The sequence below is a fragment of the Marmota monax genome, unplaced genomic scaffold (assembly GCF_021218885.2).
Source record: "Marmota monax isolate L192 unplaced genomic scaffold, Marmota_monax_Labrador192_F-V1.1 WCK01_AAM20220418_F8-fsc00037, whole genome shotgun sequence".
NCBI lineage: Eukaryota > Metazoa > Chordata > Mammalia > Rodentia > Sciuridae > Marmota > Marmota monax.
The window spans coordinates 10,464,590-10,478,998 of record NW_026693245.1 but is presented as its reverse complement, the minus strand read 5'-3'; the positions used below and the strand labels follow the sequence as shown (position 1 = coordinate 10,478,998).

The 14,409-nt window shown below is 33.4% G+C and overlaps 1 protein-coding gene across 3 annotated transcripts in view; it reads right to left on the bottom strand.

Moving 5' to 3' along the window:
• Positions 1-14,409, bottom strand: part of Gpbp1 (GC-rich promoter binding protein 1) — a 66,242-nt gene that overhangs the window by 8,769 nt on the left and 43,064 nt on the right. For all 3 annotated transcript variants that reach the window (XM_046456258.2, XM_046456257.2, XM_046456259.2), the window contains 4 exons: positions 7,427-7,611; positions 6,114-6,254; positions 4,525-4,692; positions 3,892-4,079 (listed from right to left, as the gene is read on the bottom strand). In XM_046456258.2, the coding sequence (XP_046312214.1) occupies positions 3,892-4,079; positions 4,525-4,692; positions 6,114-6,254; positions 7,427-7,611 (682 nt within the window). The remainder of the gene's footprint in view (positions 1-3,891; positions 4,080-4,524; positions 4,693-6,113; positions 6,255-7,426; positions 7,612-14,409) is intronic.

Sequence of the window (14,409 nt, the reverse complement as noted above, 5' to 3'; positions counted from 1 at the left end):
ATCAAATACACTTATGCACATGTTCGAGGACACAAATACAAGGATATTAATACCAGCATGATGTACAAAACTTGACTAAGGTCAATAGAAAAATAATTTCACAATTTTATATCTACAGTACAGAATAGTTTCAAGAAGGATGATACAAGATGACACCTTAGAATGATGGAATGGGGGATCTGGAATTCCTATATGCTATAGTCTTTTTGAAAAGAACAAAATGTCACAGTTTTGAAAAACACAAAAATAAAACAGTAAAAGGAATTGATGTTTACTATTTTCTATGATTTGACAAAGCTGCCATGACAGCCTAAATCAGTTACAAGTCATAAACCAGATTATGTGATAAAGAGGAGTTCCACAAGCTGAGAAGGATTAAAATAGTAGTAACTCATTCATCTATTCATATTAAATGCAATTAAATATAGATATCACACAAATGAGTTCTCTCTAAATTAATCTAGCTAAACTTAACTCTCATGAAATGGACTTTCACATTTATCATTAGCCCATTATATTACTTTAGGCACAACTGGGCATAAAGCCCATTGGTAGAACACTTGCCTGGCATGCATGAAGCCCTGGGTTCAATCACCACCACATAAAAAAAGAAAAAGCAAACCTTTTTAAAGGCAAAAGTCTAAGACTATATAAAACCACATGCTTACATTCTCACATACATAGAGGACCTGATTTGGAGAAGGGGAACAAAAGTGATCACAGAAATAAAATAATAATAATGTAAAATTCAAACCATAAAGATAAAGATTTATAGACTTTTAAAGGTACAATCTTGTAACAGGGCATGGTGGTGCATGCCTATAATCCTACCTGCTAGGGAAGCTGAGGCAGGAGGATCACAAGCTCAAAGCCAGCCTCAGCAATTCATTGAGACTCTGTCTCAAAATAAAATATAGAAAGGGTTGAGGGTGCAGGTCAGTAGTTAAGTCCCTGGGTTCAATCGCTGGCATCAACCAATCAAGGTACAACCTTGATTAATTAAATTAAATAGTTTCATGGGAGGAGAAATGTAAACTAGAATGTAAGAAACCTAAGTGGGCAAGGATAGCCGGGGACCATAGCTCAGTGGTAGAGCATGTGTTTTAACATGGTCAAGGTTCTGGGTTCACTCCCCAGGATAAGGAAAGAAAAAGCTGAAAGAGGGAAAAGCTTTAAGAAAATAGAAGGGAAGGGAAACTTGAAACAAATAAAAAGTTAAAGAATTCCCTTTAAAAATGAATACAGTTTTACTAAATAGGTAGGAAAATACTTCAGCTTTTACTTCACTCACTCACTTAATTTAGGTACACCACTCTCAGTGCTAGATACAGCAATAAAATACACAAAATTTCTGTCCTGTGGAGCTTAGGCTGAATTCCACAAAAATTATTCCACAGTAAATATCAGCAGTTCCTTACTGTTCTAAAATCAAATGAGGTTACAAAAGAAATGGCAAAAACTTAAAAGTTAATGAACTGTTGACAAGGACTTCCCCATGCTAAGCCTGCTCTTAGAGTATGTTAAGAATTCTTGGTAGGAAAACAATTTGATATACATAAAGAAATTGTAGAGCAATATGTTAACAAGTTAACTTTCTTGTTTGTTCAAAAGTTATAATCCTTATGATATTTTTATTTTTATTAATTTTCTAATTTAATTTTTGGGGGTAGAGAGACAGAAGAGTCTCACTATTATTACCAAGACTGTCCTTAACTCCTGGGTTCAAGCAATCCTCCTGCTTCAGCTTCCCAGTAGCTGGGACTATAAGAATGCACTGTTGCTCCTAGCTTACTCTTTAGTAATTAAAAGGGAACTGAAACCAGATATGGTGGCACATGCTCGTGATCCCAAGTACTTTGAGTGATTAAAGCAGAAAGACAAAATTCAAGGCCAATATGGGCAACTCAGCAAGACCCTGTCTCTCAAAATATTAAAAGGACCAGGTACAGTGGCATATGCCTGTAATCCCAGTGTCTTGGGAGGCTGGGGCAGGAGAATTTTGAGTTCAAAACCAGCCTCAGCAAAAAAGCTAGGCAAGGCGCTAGGCAACTCAGTGAGACCCCAATTCTAAATAATATACATAACAGGGATAGGAATGTGGCTAAGTAGTCAAGTGCTCCTGAGTTCAATCTGTGGTACCAAAAGGGAAAAAAAAAAAAACTGAAATAAGAAGGGCCAGGGATAGAGCTCAGTTGTATTTACCCTGGGTTTGACTCCAAATGCCAAAAAGGGGGAGAGAAGAAGAATTATGTTTTGCTGCTGAACCATGTGGCTGTTGTTTCAATTCAATAGTAAAGGTATAACATTTCTGCGAGTCATGGGGAAATGGTGACAGTGGCCACGGCTCAGTGGAAGAGCGCTCATCTTAACATGTGTGAGGCACTGGGTTTGATCCTCAGCACCATATAAAATAAATGTCCAAGTACAACTAAAAAAGAAAATCATGGGAGGGAATCCTCTTTTGAATTCTCTTCTAAATTCTAATACTAAACCTTATAATTACTATTTTAAAACATTAGAAATGATAAAAATAGAAACAAAAGTGCTAAAGAGTTTGCAATAAAAAAATAAATCACCTATTGAGGTAATTGGATATTCACCTAGAAAATAGGTGAATTCCTCATATCACACCAACATTTGCATTAAGTGATACAAGAAAAAAATGCATAAACTGGACTAAGATAAAAACTCAAATGTCACCATTAATAAAGTGAAAAGAGGGGCTGGGGATGTGGCTCAGTGGTGGAGCACTCACCTGGCACATGCAAGGCCCTGGGTTTGATCCCCAGCACCACATAAAAATAAATAAAATGAAGGCATTGTGTCCAGCTACAACTAAGTAAGAAATAAATTAAAAATAAATACAGTAAAAAGACAACTCAGGATAGGAGAAGATATTGTCAAGTCATATATATGAGACTTATGCAAATAATACATAAAAAGCTCTCAGAACTTAGAAACGAAATATAATTCTAAAACAGGCAAGGTATTTCAATAGGTGTTTCACCTAAAGACAACATGTAAATAAGCATATCAAAAGATATTCAATACTGTTAGAAATCAAGAAAATGCACAGTAAAAACCACAAAAAGATAACCAATTCAAACCATTAGAATGGTTATAAATGAAGACAGACAATATCAATTGTTGGCAAAATAAAAGAGAACTGGAACTCTATATATTGCTGATGAAGATAAAAAAAAAGGTTACCACAGTTACCTTATGTCAAGAATTCAACCCTTGGGAATGTACTCAAAAGAAATAAAGGAATGTTCACACAAAAATTTGTACATGAAATGTTCATAGTAACACTATCCACAGAAAAGTGGACACTGATATCCATTAATCAATGAACAAAAAGAGGTACAGTCATACAATGTACTGCTCAGCAATAAAAAAGTAACATGTGCTGAAACACAGATGAACCTTGAAAACAATATGGTTAGTCCAAGAAGCTAGACACAGCAGACCACATATTATATGATTCCACTCACAATACATCCATGAAAGGCAAATCTATAGTTAGAAAATAATTACTGATTATCTATGACAGAGTCTAAAACTGAGGAATAAGCACAAATGGACATAGCTTTCAAAGATAATGAAAATGTTCTAAAACTAATTAGCTACACAACTCTGAATAGATCGAATTCATCTGTACTAATCAGAAGAAGTAAAATTTACTGTATATAAATTGCACCTAATGAACATGTTAGAAAAACAAATAAATTAGGGGCTGGGGCTTAGCTCAGTGATAAAATGCCTAGCATGTTCAACAACCTAGGTTAAATCTTTAGCATCACAAAAATCAATCAATTACATAAGAGTTTTACAATATAAAATTCTTATGCTAAAAATGCCAGAGGAAAAAAAGTAAAAATAAAAACTAACCTGTGTTCTGCCTCAAGTGAACTGGAAAGAACATCAGTTTGTGGAAAGGTTGAAGACCGAATGATCTGTTGGGAAATCACTGAGGCATTGCCATTCTCCTGTGGAATTTCATTTTCATCAAAGTTTCTGTTTATATCCCTTTCTTGGTGAGTACTATTGCTGTTATGCAAATTAAATGAGTCTTCATCCTAATTTGGGAGGATTAAAAAAAATTAATTCTGAAGAATATAGTTACTGGGCCATGGTGGTAGCTCAGTGGTAAAGCACTTGCCTAGAATGTGTGAGGCACTGGGTTCAATCCTCAGCACCACGTAAAAATAGTTAAAAAAAAAAAAAGATATACTGTCCGTCCACAACTTAAAAAAAAAAGTATATATAGTTACTAAGAACGTTTTTAATAGATCCTGGGTCAATTCCCATTTAGAATACATAAAAGTATACTTACAATCACTAAATTTAGAAGACAGTCTCATATGAATGGAAAACTAAGAAGCCATTACTTATGCAAATAGTTGGCTAGGCCTTTATTTTCTAAGGTGAAAATCTATTAGAATTTATTCCAAGTTTCTAAATATTTGCTCATGTATTTTAACAACATGTCAATATAAAATCATGCATTGCAAATTTAATTACCTTCTCTGAGCCAGCATGGCTTTCATCTTCATGTTCTTCTTCTACTCTGTCCCTTTTCAATGCTTTCAAAAATTCACTCTTCTTATCAGTGCGCATTCGTGTCAGTTTGGTTAGACGAGGCTGCTGATTAAGTTTGTCAACAGGTGAAGAGGAATTTGAACGATTACACTAAGAGGAAATTCAGAAACACTGATGAATATGTGACCAGAGAACTGATGCCAATATAAATTCACAATTATCACAGTTTCCTGTTCTACCATTATTCACAATGCAAAATTGATTTAAGGTCTTTTTCAACATCTAGTTTTCTCCGTCTATAAATTTTTTTCTTTCCCATTCAATGAGTCAACAAAAGATTTTCTTACCCAAAGACAATGAAGGCCTGGATACTCAGAACTATGATACTACATAAGGGATTTAAATATTAATTTATAAATGTATCCTGGAATAGTTTAAATATTTTATAATGCACAGAGGAGTAGTTCTTCAAGCTACATTCCAGAATTCTAGATTTGATTAACAGCTTCAAAAGGACCTATTTAATGATTACACACAAACACATACATATGCACGCACACACACACACAGAGTGTATTCGGTTAGATTTCAACAAACAAAACTTCTGCAGGAGAGGGTGTCAAAATGGATGTTAACTTGAGTCCTTTTGTTTTCAGTTCTTTGGTGTTTTCATAATGGAATACAATAGAAGTATTATGATGTTCCAATATGGCATACAAAGCAATTTCAGGTATAACAATATAGTCAAGTGACCTTCAACTCTTCAGGTAACTCCTGATCTAAGAATTTCAAAATCCTAATCAAATGGGTGGGTTAAGGGGATATTTGAGCTACCAGTTATTCAATTTCGGTGCAAGAAAAATTAACACCTTTCCCTCTTCCTCTCTCCTTGCCTCAGTGTTAACACTAATAAAATGTTCATCATTCCAAAACAGGATTATAACACAAATTCTCATTATTAGTCAAGGTTTAGCCCTATAAGAATAACTATCACAAAAATCAAATGAAATTACAATTTTCACTATTTTACTTAAAAAAGTTCTTTCTAGCTAATGGGTATTCGGAGGCTTCACTATATTATTTTCTTTACTGCTGAGGATGTTTGGAATTTTTCATTTACCTTTTTTTTCCTTTTTAATACCAGGATTAAACTCAGGGGCACTTAAGCACTGAGCCACATACATCTCCAGCCCATGTTTTTACTCAGAGATAGGGTCTCACTGAGTTGCTTAGGGGCTCACACTTTGCCAAAGCTGGTTTTGAAGTCGAGATCCTCCTGCCTCAGCCTCCCAATCCCCTGGGATAACAAGCATACTCCACAATGACCAGTGGATTTAACATTATATTCCTACTTTTTCAGAATACAAACAAGTTAGCAAAAAGAGAACATCAGCTATCAAATTATCATAACTGAGCAGATGGGCATGATGGCAAATGCCTGTAGTCTCAAGAGGCTGAGACAGAAGGATGACCTTAGCCCAGGAGTTTCAGACCAGCCCTTGGCAACACAAGGAAAATCCATCTCAATAACAACAAAATTTACATTCCTCAATGATTTTTAATGACATTACCTCTTTCACTGAATTTGGTGATGGACTAAAATTCTTGGCAGTTGATTTAAAAGCATTAAAGTTGCCAACACCATATGAAGATTCATGAGGGAAAGAAGTCCCAACCTTATTTTCTTTAGTTTGGCTTTTCCACTGTGTAGGCTAAAGAAAAACACACAAACATTAATGGTTATCAAAAACAGGAAACAGGTAAATGTATGAAGACACGAACTGGGTGTCAACCTACTTGGATATGAAAAATTGTGCTATATATGTGTAATAAGAATTGTAATGCAAAAAAAAAAAAAAAACCAAAGTACATGTATAAAGACATGAATTGGTGTGAACATACTTTATATACAAAAATATGAAAAATTGTGCTCTATATGTGTAAAAAGAATTGTAATGTATTCCGCTGTGGTGTATTTAAAAAAATAAAATCAATTTTAAAAATTGTTAGAAAAAACACAGGTAACAGACTATAGAGGAAATAAACACAATAAAGATAACTACATTTGGCTTAAAAAAAATTTTTTTTAATATTACTCCATCATCCCTACATGGTTTTCTATTCCTTTTCCTATAAATAAATTCAAAATTTGATATTGAGATATAAACATCTATTATCCAAAGTACATGTATGAAGACTCAAATTGGGTGTCAAGATACTTATTTATATATAAATAGAGATATGAAAAATTGTGGTATATATGTGTAATAAGAATTGTAATGCAAAAGAAAAAACAAAGTATATGTATAAAAGCCTGAATTGGCATGAACGTGCTCTATATACAAAGATATGAAAAACTGTGTTCTATATGTGTAATAAGTATTGTAATGCATTCCGCTGTTGTGTATTTAAAAAAAAATCAAATCAAAGAGAGAGAGAGAGAGAGAGAGAGAGAGAAACATCTAATTAATTCACTATTTTTTCAAAGTTTTATAAATCCAAAGGCAGGGGATTTTTCAACTCATGACGATTTCAAAAACGTAAAACTGAAAAACCAAGTAAACATATACACATAAACTTACATATATACAATATATACATTTTAAGCAAATATATCACAAGTACCACAAGGACAACAAAACTCATATAAACTTCCTTTACTACTATAAAAACAACAACAAAAACACATAGGAATACACAGAGAGAGAATTAAAATTTATAGTACGCAATGGCCAATTCTTTCCACCTAGAAGTCTGCTAGCACCCCATGAACAACCCACATCGTAATATCATGCTTCTAAAATTCCCCCCCCAAAATTAAAACAACTCAAAAAAAAAAAAAAAAAACACTCAAAATTTGCATGTATAGCAATTTAGAACTTACTTTTGTAGGTGGAGCAGCAGGTTTAGGGACTAAGCCTTTATAAACACTCGGACCAGTTCCATTCTTAACTGGCTGTGACTGAAGATTTCCTACTACAGGGAATCCAGATAGCTGTAAGTCTTTTGTATTACCTTTCTTAATGACCAGCATCCTTGGAGCTCTAGATTTAGGATTCGGAGGATATTCTGTATAAATAAAGCACAAATAAGAGTTACACACAGTCTCAACTTTTAGATTAAAATAAATCCACCTAAGAATATTATATTTCAAAGCTTGATTACATTTTAAAAACAATACTAACAGCAGATGCTTCATGGGCAAAAGTTATTAAGCTAAATAAGTACAACTATATATCAGTTAGAACATAATAAACTAGAACATAATCTCACAGAATATAGCAAGAACTGAGCAATGTCAATACAGATGAATTTAGTTACACATAAATGAAAAGCCAAGATGAAATTCTAACATTTTATTAACTTATTAAAAATGCAAATTTCATCCTAATGACTCTTAACATGTAGAATATAAAATACATTTGCATTTTCCCCTCATCCATTTTATTTTTTTTTTAATATTTATTTTTTAGTTTTCGGCGGACACAACATTTTTGTTTGTATGTGGTGCTGAGGATCGAACCCGGGCCGCACGCATGCCAAGTGAGCGGCGCTACTGCTTGAGCCACATCCCCAGCCCCCTCATCCATTTTAAAAAGAACGAAATTTTCAATTCCTTTTTCATTCATTTCACTTATAAAATTATCAATAAGCAAGGAACAACACTCCCTCTATTTTTTTTGGGGGGGGGGTTCTTTTTTTTTTTTTCTTTCCTAGGTACCAGGGATTGAATTCATGAGAACTTGCTCACTGAGCCATATCCCCAGTCCTATTTTGTTTTTTGTTTTTTTAATATTTATTTTTTAGTTTTCGGCAGACACAACATCTTTGTTTGTATATGGTGCTGAGGATCGAACCTGGGCCGCGCGCATGCCAGGCCAGCGCGCTACCGCTTAAGCCACATCCCCAGCCCCCCAGTCATATTTTGTATTTTATTTAGAGACAGGGTCTCACTGAGTTGCTTAGCATCTTGCTTTTGCTGAGGCTGACTCTGAACTCACAATCCTCCTGTCTCAGCCTCCCAAGTCGCTGGGATTACAGGCGTAAGCCATTGCGCCCCAGCCAACACTCCCTCTCCTTCTAAATACTGAATTAAATTATTTAAAATAAGTAATAAAAAGAATCCTATTTTCCATAATAGTAATACATTCAAATACTACTAACCATCCAAATACATTCAAGATATCATATAAGTTCAAGAGAAACCAACAACTTTGTTTAATGAAGATACTAAAAGAAATAACTGCTAACTGGAGGCTCTTTTCAAGACTTCCACTTGTTTAAAAGTATGAAACACTATTCCTAGAGTTCAATCAATTTGTATGTGTAGTCAAACATGTGTTACATATCCTCATGTTCACATTTATTGTATGTGAAGTATGTCTTTCTTTCCTCAAAAAATTCTGAAAGCACCGGTTTCATATTTGAAAAATTCAGAAGAATCAACTTAAGAAATCTCAGAAAATCTAAATCTAAAAAAATAGCTCCACATACTAAAGATATCCTATGAACCAGTGAGCTAGGTAGACCTCTGTGGTACTCCACTGCCCTAAAACTACACCAAACTTCCTACTGGATCACCTCACCGTAACTATATAAGAACACCTGGAGGAAATCTCAGGTTCATGTGAAGTTTCAAGCTCTCTAAAAAATAAAGCTGGTATGGTACTTTGCCTATTGCCATTCTGAAGAGAATAAAGGCTTAGAACAAACTGAGAAAAGATTCATTTTTCCAAAAATTAGCACCTGCTGATCTGCTAGGGCAATCAGTCCAAATTCTTGGCTACCTAAAAATGCCCGATTAAAGAGCTTTAAAAAAAAAAAAGTTCAAGCACACAATTACTCAGAAAAGTATTACTATCAATGTACATAGCTTTTCTGAAGATATTATACAATGAAGTAAATGAAAAAATAACAAAGGCATCATAACAGAACAATGAACACTAAAACATACTAAATAATACAAATTTTCCAATGATCACTTATAGTAAATAGATGATGACCGCATGAATAGAGTATTTTTAAAAGGTTCTTGGCTGGGCACAGTGGCACACAACTACTATTTGGAAAATCAAGGCAAGAGGATCACAAGTTTGAGGCCCACCTGAACAACTTAGCAAGACCCTGACTCAAAATTTAAAACAATAAATGAAAGGAAGTGGAGGGGTGTTTGGGGGGGGGGGGTCAGTGGTAAATCAAACCTGGGTTCAGGCCAAAGTACACCAAATACCACCAAATTAATTTCAAGAAACTTTTTAATTAACAATATGTAAAAAAACTTAGCTTATAACTTAAAATCTAGATAAAACCCAAGAATCTGAATAATTGCTTAGAAAACAAGAAAAAGTAATATGTTTGCAAGGCCTCATCTCAGAGGAATCCAGATGTTGAAACACGGGGCTGTTCTTTTTGTATGCCAAAATTATCTAAGTTTAAATATGACTGATGAAGATTTCTAGTTCAATGTGGCAAAGTACACAAATATATCTTTCTTCCCTTATAATGGGGAAGGAAGTCAAAACAGTATAAATGGGACTGGGATCATCATCAAGGGAATGATCTCAGCACACATTTCCAAAGGGACATATAAAGGGAAAACTTCAGCTTTAGAATCTGCACCAAAAAATTTAACAGATCAGAAGCAATCCATTCTCCCCTGCAGAATCTCAAAAGATTGAGATTTGGACATGCCAAATATGATAGGGAGCAGAAAAGAAACTTTCCAGATAAATAAAATCAAATAATGCACCAAGAGAAGATCCTATTCCAAGGAATATGTTTTACACAGAAAGAAAAGGATCCCATGTGGAAGGTTAAAGATACAAGAAACAAAAAATATCATATATATGCAATCAATGATTAAAACCAGGGAGACAAAAGAAATGGAAGGTAAATAAGCAAGCAAATATAATCTTCAAGCCTCAAATCATTTCTGACTAGCAATTTCACCTTTCCTAAAATTGGATTCCTTGGAGCAAGAAATATTCTTACTGTTTCTTCATTGAGGTCCTCAGTGCAAGAATGATGGAATACCCTATAAAGAAGAAAGGTGAAGCCTAAGAAATTACTCACAGAAGAGTAGGTGGCAAAGTAAGAGATGAAGAGAGGTACCTGAAGGAAGACAGTGATTGAGATAAGAGAAGCAGAGACAAAACTATTGGGCTTATTAAGCATTCATATAAAAACATCATGGCTCAGGTTAATATGCTTTTTGGAAATGATTTATCCAAATTTCAATACTAGCTCCAACCTTACTAAATGTACAACTTTGCATGTTACTTTATCTTTCAACTATAAATCGGAACAGTTTTTTACAAGAGAGTTAATGCAAAATGTTTAACATTTAAATAATGACAAAGAAGCCGTATACTTTCTTCAATATAGTTACAATTCAAAGTGTCTTTTCCCACGAATTTTAGGTTAACACTAGAGAGTAAAGAAGAATGAGAAAAAGAGAGACTTGATAAAAATCAATCCATGTTGTAAATTAATTATTCTGAATAACCTAACACCTCATTTAAGATGAAGAAAGTGTTTTGCTTTTAATGTATTTTTCTTTTTTAGTTGTAGTTGAACACAATACCTTTATTTTATTTATTTATTGTTATGTGGTGCTGAGGATCAAACCCAGGGTTATCACACATGCTAGGCAAGCGCTGTACTGCTGAGCCACAAAGCCAGCCCTAAGAAGAAATTATTCTTAACGGTAGTAACTGCCTAAAGGGATGAAAGAAATTTTCAATTTGCATCACTTATATCTATTGTATGTTTTATTATTTTCTATCTATTCACAGGTTATCTCCACAAACTGCCTTCGAACAAACTTTTGAGGTGTTGAAGCTTTTTTATTTATATTAATACTGGGTACTGAACCTAAGGACTCTCTACCACTGAGCTACATACCGAGCCCTTTGTTTAAATTTTATTTTGAGAGGAGATCTAGTAAGTGCTCAAGGCCAGCCTTGAACTTGGTTTCTCCTGCCTCATCTCCCAAGCAGTTTAAAAAATTACAGATGTGTGCCATTCAAACCCAGCAGGATTTAAGCTTTTAGATTCAAATATTATCCAATGTCTGTTTTCTCAATTGGCAAACATAATGAACTCAGAGTGCTTAGTCCTTTATTACTGAAAAAATATTAACACCTATAAAAGAATTAGAAAATAAATGACCTTAGTGATTTCTTTCCATAAACTGCATGTTTATTATCTCAATCTCTTGTAAGCAGATATTCAGATAATTTTTTAAGTTAAAAAAAATTGAAAATAAACGTGTCTTGGATTTTCAATCATTTTCCTCTAGCCTCAAAAATAACTGTACTCTGACAATAAATGACTTTTAAGTACCATTTTGTATTGCATGCTCTCCCCACACCTATGAATAGAAGCATTAGTTTTATTCCTTAAATAGGACATCAATAGTAGAAGAAAAGCAATCACATTATTGAGAAAACAAATTAGAATAATGCTACATATAATAAAACATATTATTATCTGGTCACAGATAATTCAAAGCTGACTTCTCAAACTTCTTTCTTTATACTATCTGCACAGCTACCTACTATATACACTAAGTTTCTGATTCAATCACTACATTAAGAACTTCCTTCTTTGGCTAATAATCCGGAAATTTCATTTTTGCCTCTTAATAATCCCAAATAGACTCTCCCTCCAATTGCTGGACTTGAGCAAAATAATTAGCTGACATTTACTAAGCACCTGTGGCCTGAAAAGTTTTTTAAGTAGACAATTTAACACTGCTTTTTCTCATTATTGTAATCATCCTCATCTCACAGAAATTAAATTATATGTCCAAATCCAAATAACCAATAAGTAAAAGATCTAATGTTAGGGCTTTCCCTACCTGATTCCAAACCCCTGTCCTTAGCCACTACATTACTGGTGAAAATGCAAACTAAAAGATATTACCATGCCAGATATTTAACAATGTTTACCATTCTCAACCAAAATTACTATACTGAATGGTCTGGATAAGAGGCTTCTAAGCGTGCACTACCAAGTGAAGTCAGGGTCACTACACGTTGAAGACAGTTACTCTCTAAACACAAAAGGCAATTTTAATCTGTATTTGGATTAATTTTTCAAACCAATTTGAAGAAAACTTGGTCATAATACAATCTCCACCTATCAGATTCAGGGGATCTATACCAAGCAATTGAACTCCTAATGTGAATAAAAATTTTAGTATAGAAAAATTATCTCCTTAACAATTTTTATTAGCAGATGGAGGGGGGGCAGTACTGGGGCTTGAACCCACAGGCACTATATCACAGAGCTGCATTCCCAGTCATTTTCATTTTGTTTTATTTTGAGAAAGGTTTTCACTCTGGCCTCAAACTTGCAATCTGCCTACTACAGCATCCAAAGTAGCTGGGACTATAAGCACATGCTATAATAGCTGGTCATAAGATTATTTTAAAAGGTATCTTAAAATCTTGATGCTTTGTCAATTTTGCTAGGATTTTTTTTTAAATTAATGAATCTGTTTTGGTTCATAGTATTATGAAAGTTTTAATCAAAGGAATTTCACTAATTGTTGTCAATAGCAACCAATACAGTAATTTTTTCTTTAAATGAGATTCAACAGTATTCATAAATAACAGCTTTAAAGAAATATACCATGAAAATGTAAACATGATAAACAAATGACATTTATAACTCTGATCAAATGAAATGTATGTGAATTAAGTTGTCTACTTGCACCTTTTTTTCCCTTCTCAACCTTTGAACATGTGTTATATTACCCTTTTTCTTCTTCCAATGTTATAATTTTAACTGTTTTCATATGAGAAAGACATTAAGGAAAATGGGATAATTTCAATATATAAACAAAATGACCCATCAGCACAATACCAAAAATTATTACCTTTCTTTAGCTCTATTTATCATACTTCCTAAAAACAATCTCACTGTTTTTCATCACTATCCACCTTTTTTAATACAACTACCTCACTCTACATGAATGATTCTGGCTAGTTATTATTGGAATTTAGATTTAAAATAACCGATCCAGATAATGTTTTGATTTTGAAAGCTAAGCAAAAATAAATAATAACAAGGAACCTTTATACTTGTAAGTAGTATATCAAATAAAAGCAACATTCAGGAAAATTCATCAAATTATCAAGGAACACACATATGAACAGACGCCAACTATTTTTATTACTAAGATAATTACTAGTGACTGAAATTTTTCATTATTATCTTAAGCAATAAATATTAAGAAAGCTCTGCCAAAGATATGTTGCTGAATACTGGGTCACTCTGACATAAAAATAGGGAATAGGGCTTATGAAAATTTACAAGTCAAGAGCTACTAATTGAATCTCAAATTGCATACATATAACTAAACACTCATCACTCTTTCTCTTTCTCACTCCCCAAATAATTTAACACAATTATTTTTAAATTCTCAGGAATACACTAAAGAATGTTGAGTTCCTGTTTTAAACTTTTTTTTTAATAGCTTAGTATTTCAAAACTATTTAAAGGCATAATCATAAGGCTATGTGAATATTTTGGTCTAGATATACACACAATCATAGTCTGTATCATGACATCCTCAAAATACAGCCCTCAAGCAGGTTGTTTTAATCTTAAATTATTAAAAACATGGAGATAGATTATTAATAATCATTATTCTTATGTACCAAACAGCTGTGGTCCTGGTTAAGACAAAACACTATGGAAGTCACAAGTATAAGCTGCATGAAGGCATTTCCAATAATCAACTGAGTTCTAAATACAACTAAAATTAATGTGAACTTTATTTTAATGACTTACTTTCCCTCAAGGTGTTTTATTTTAAATTGTGACACTATGTTCAGGATCTACCAATTTTTGCTATAT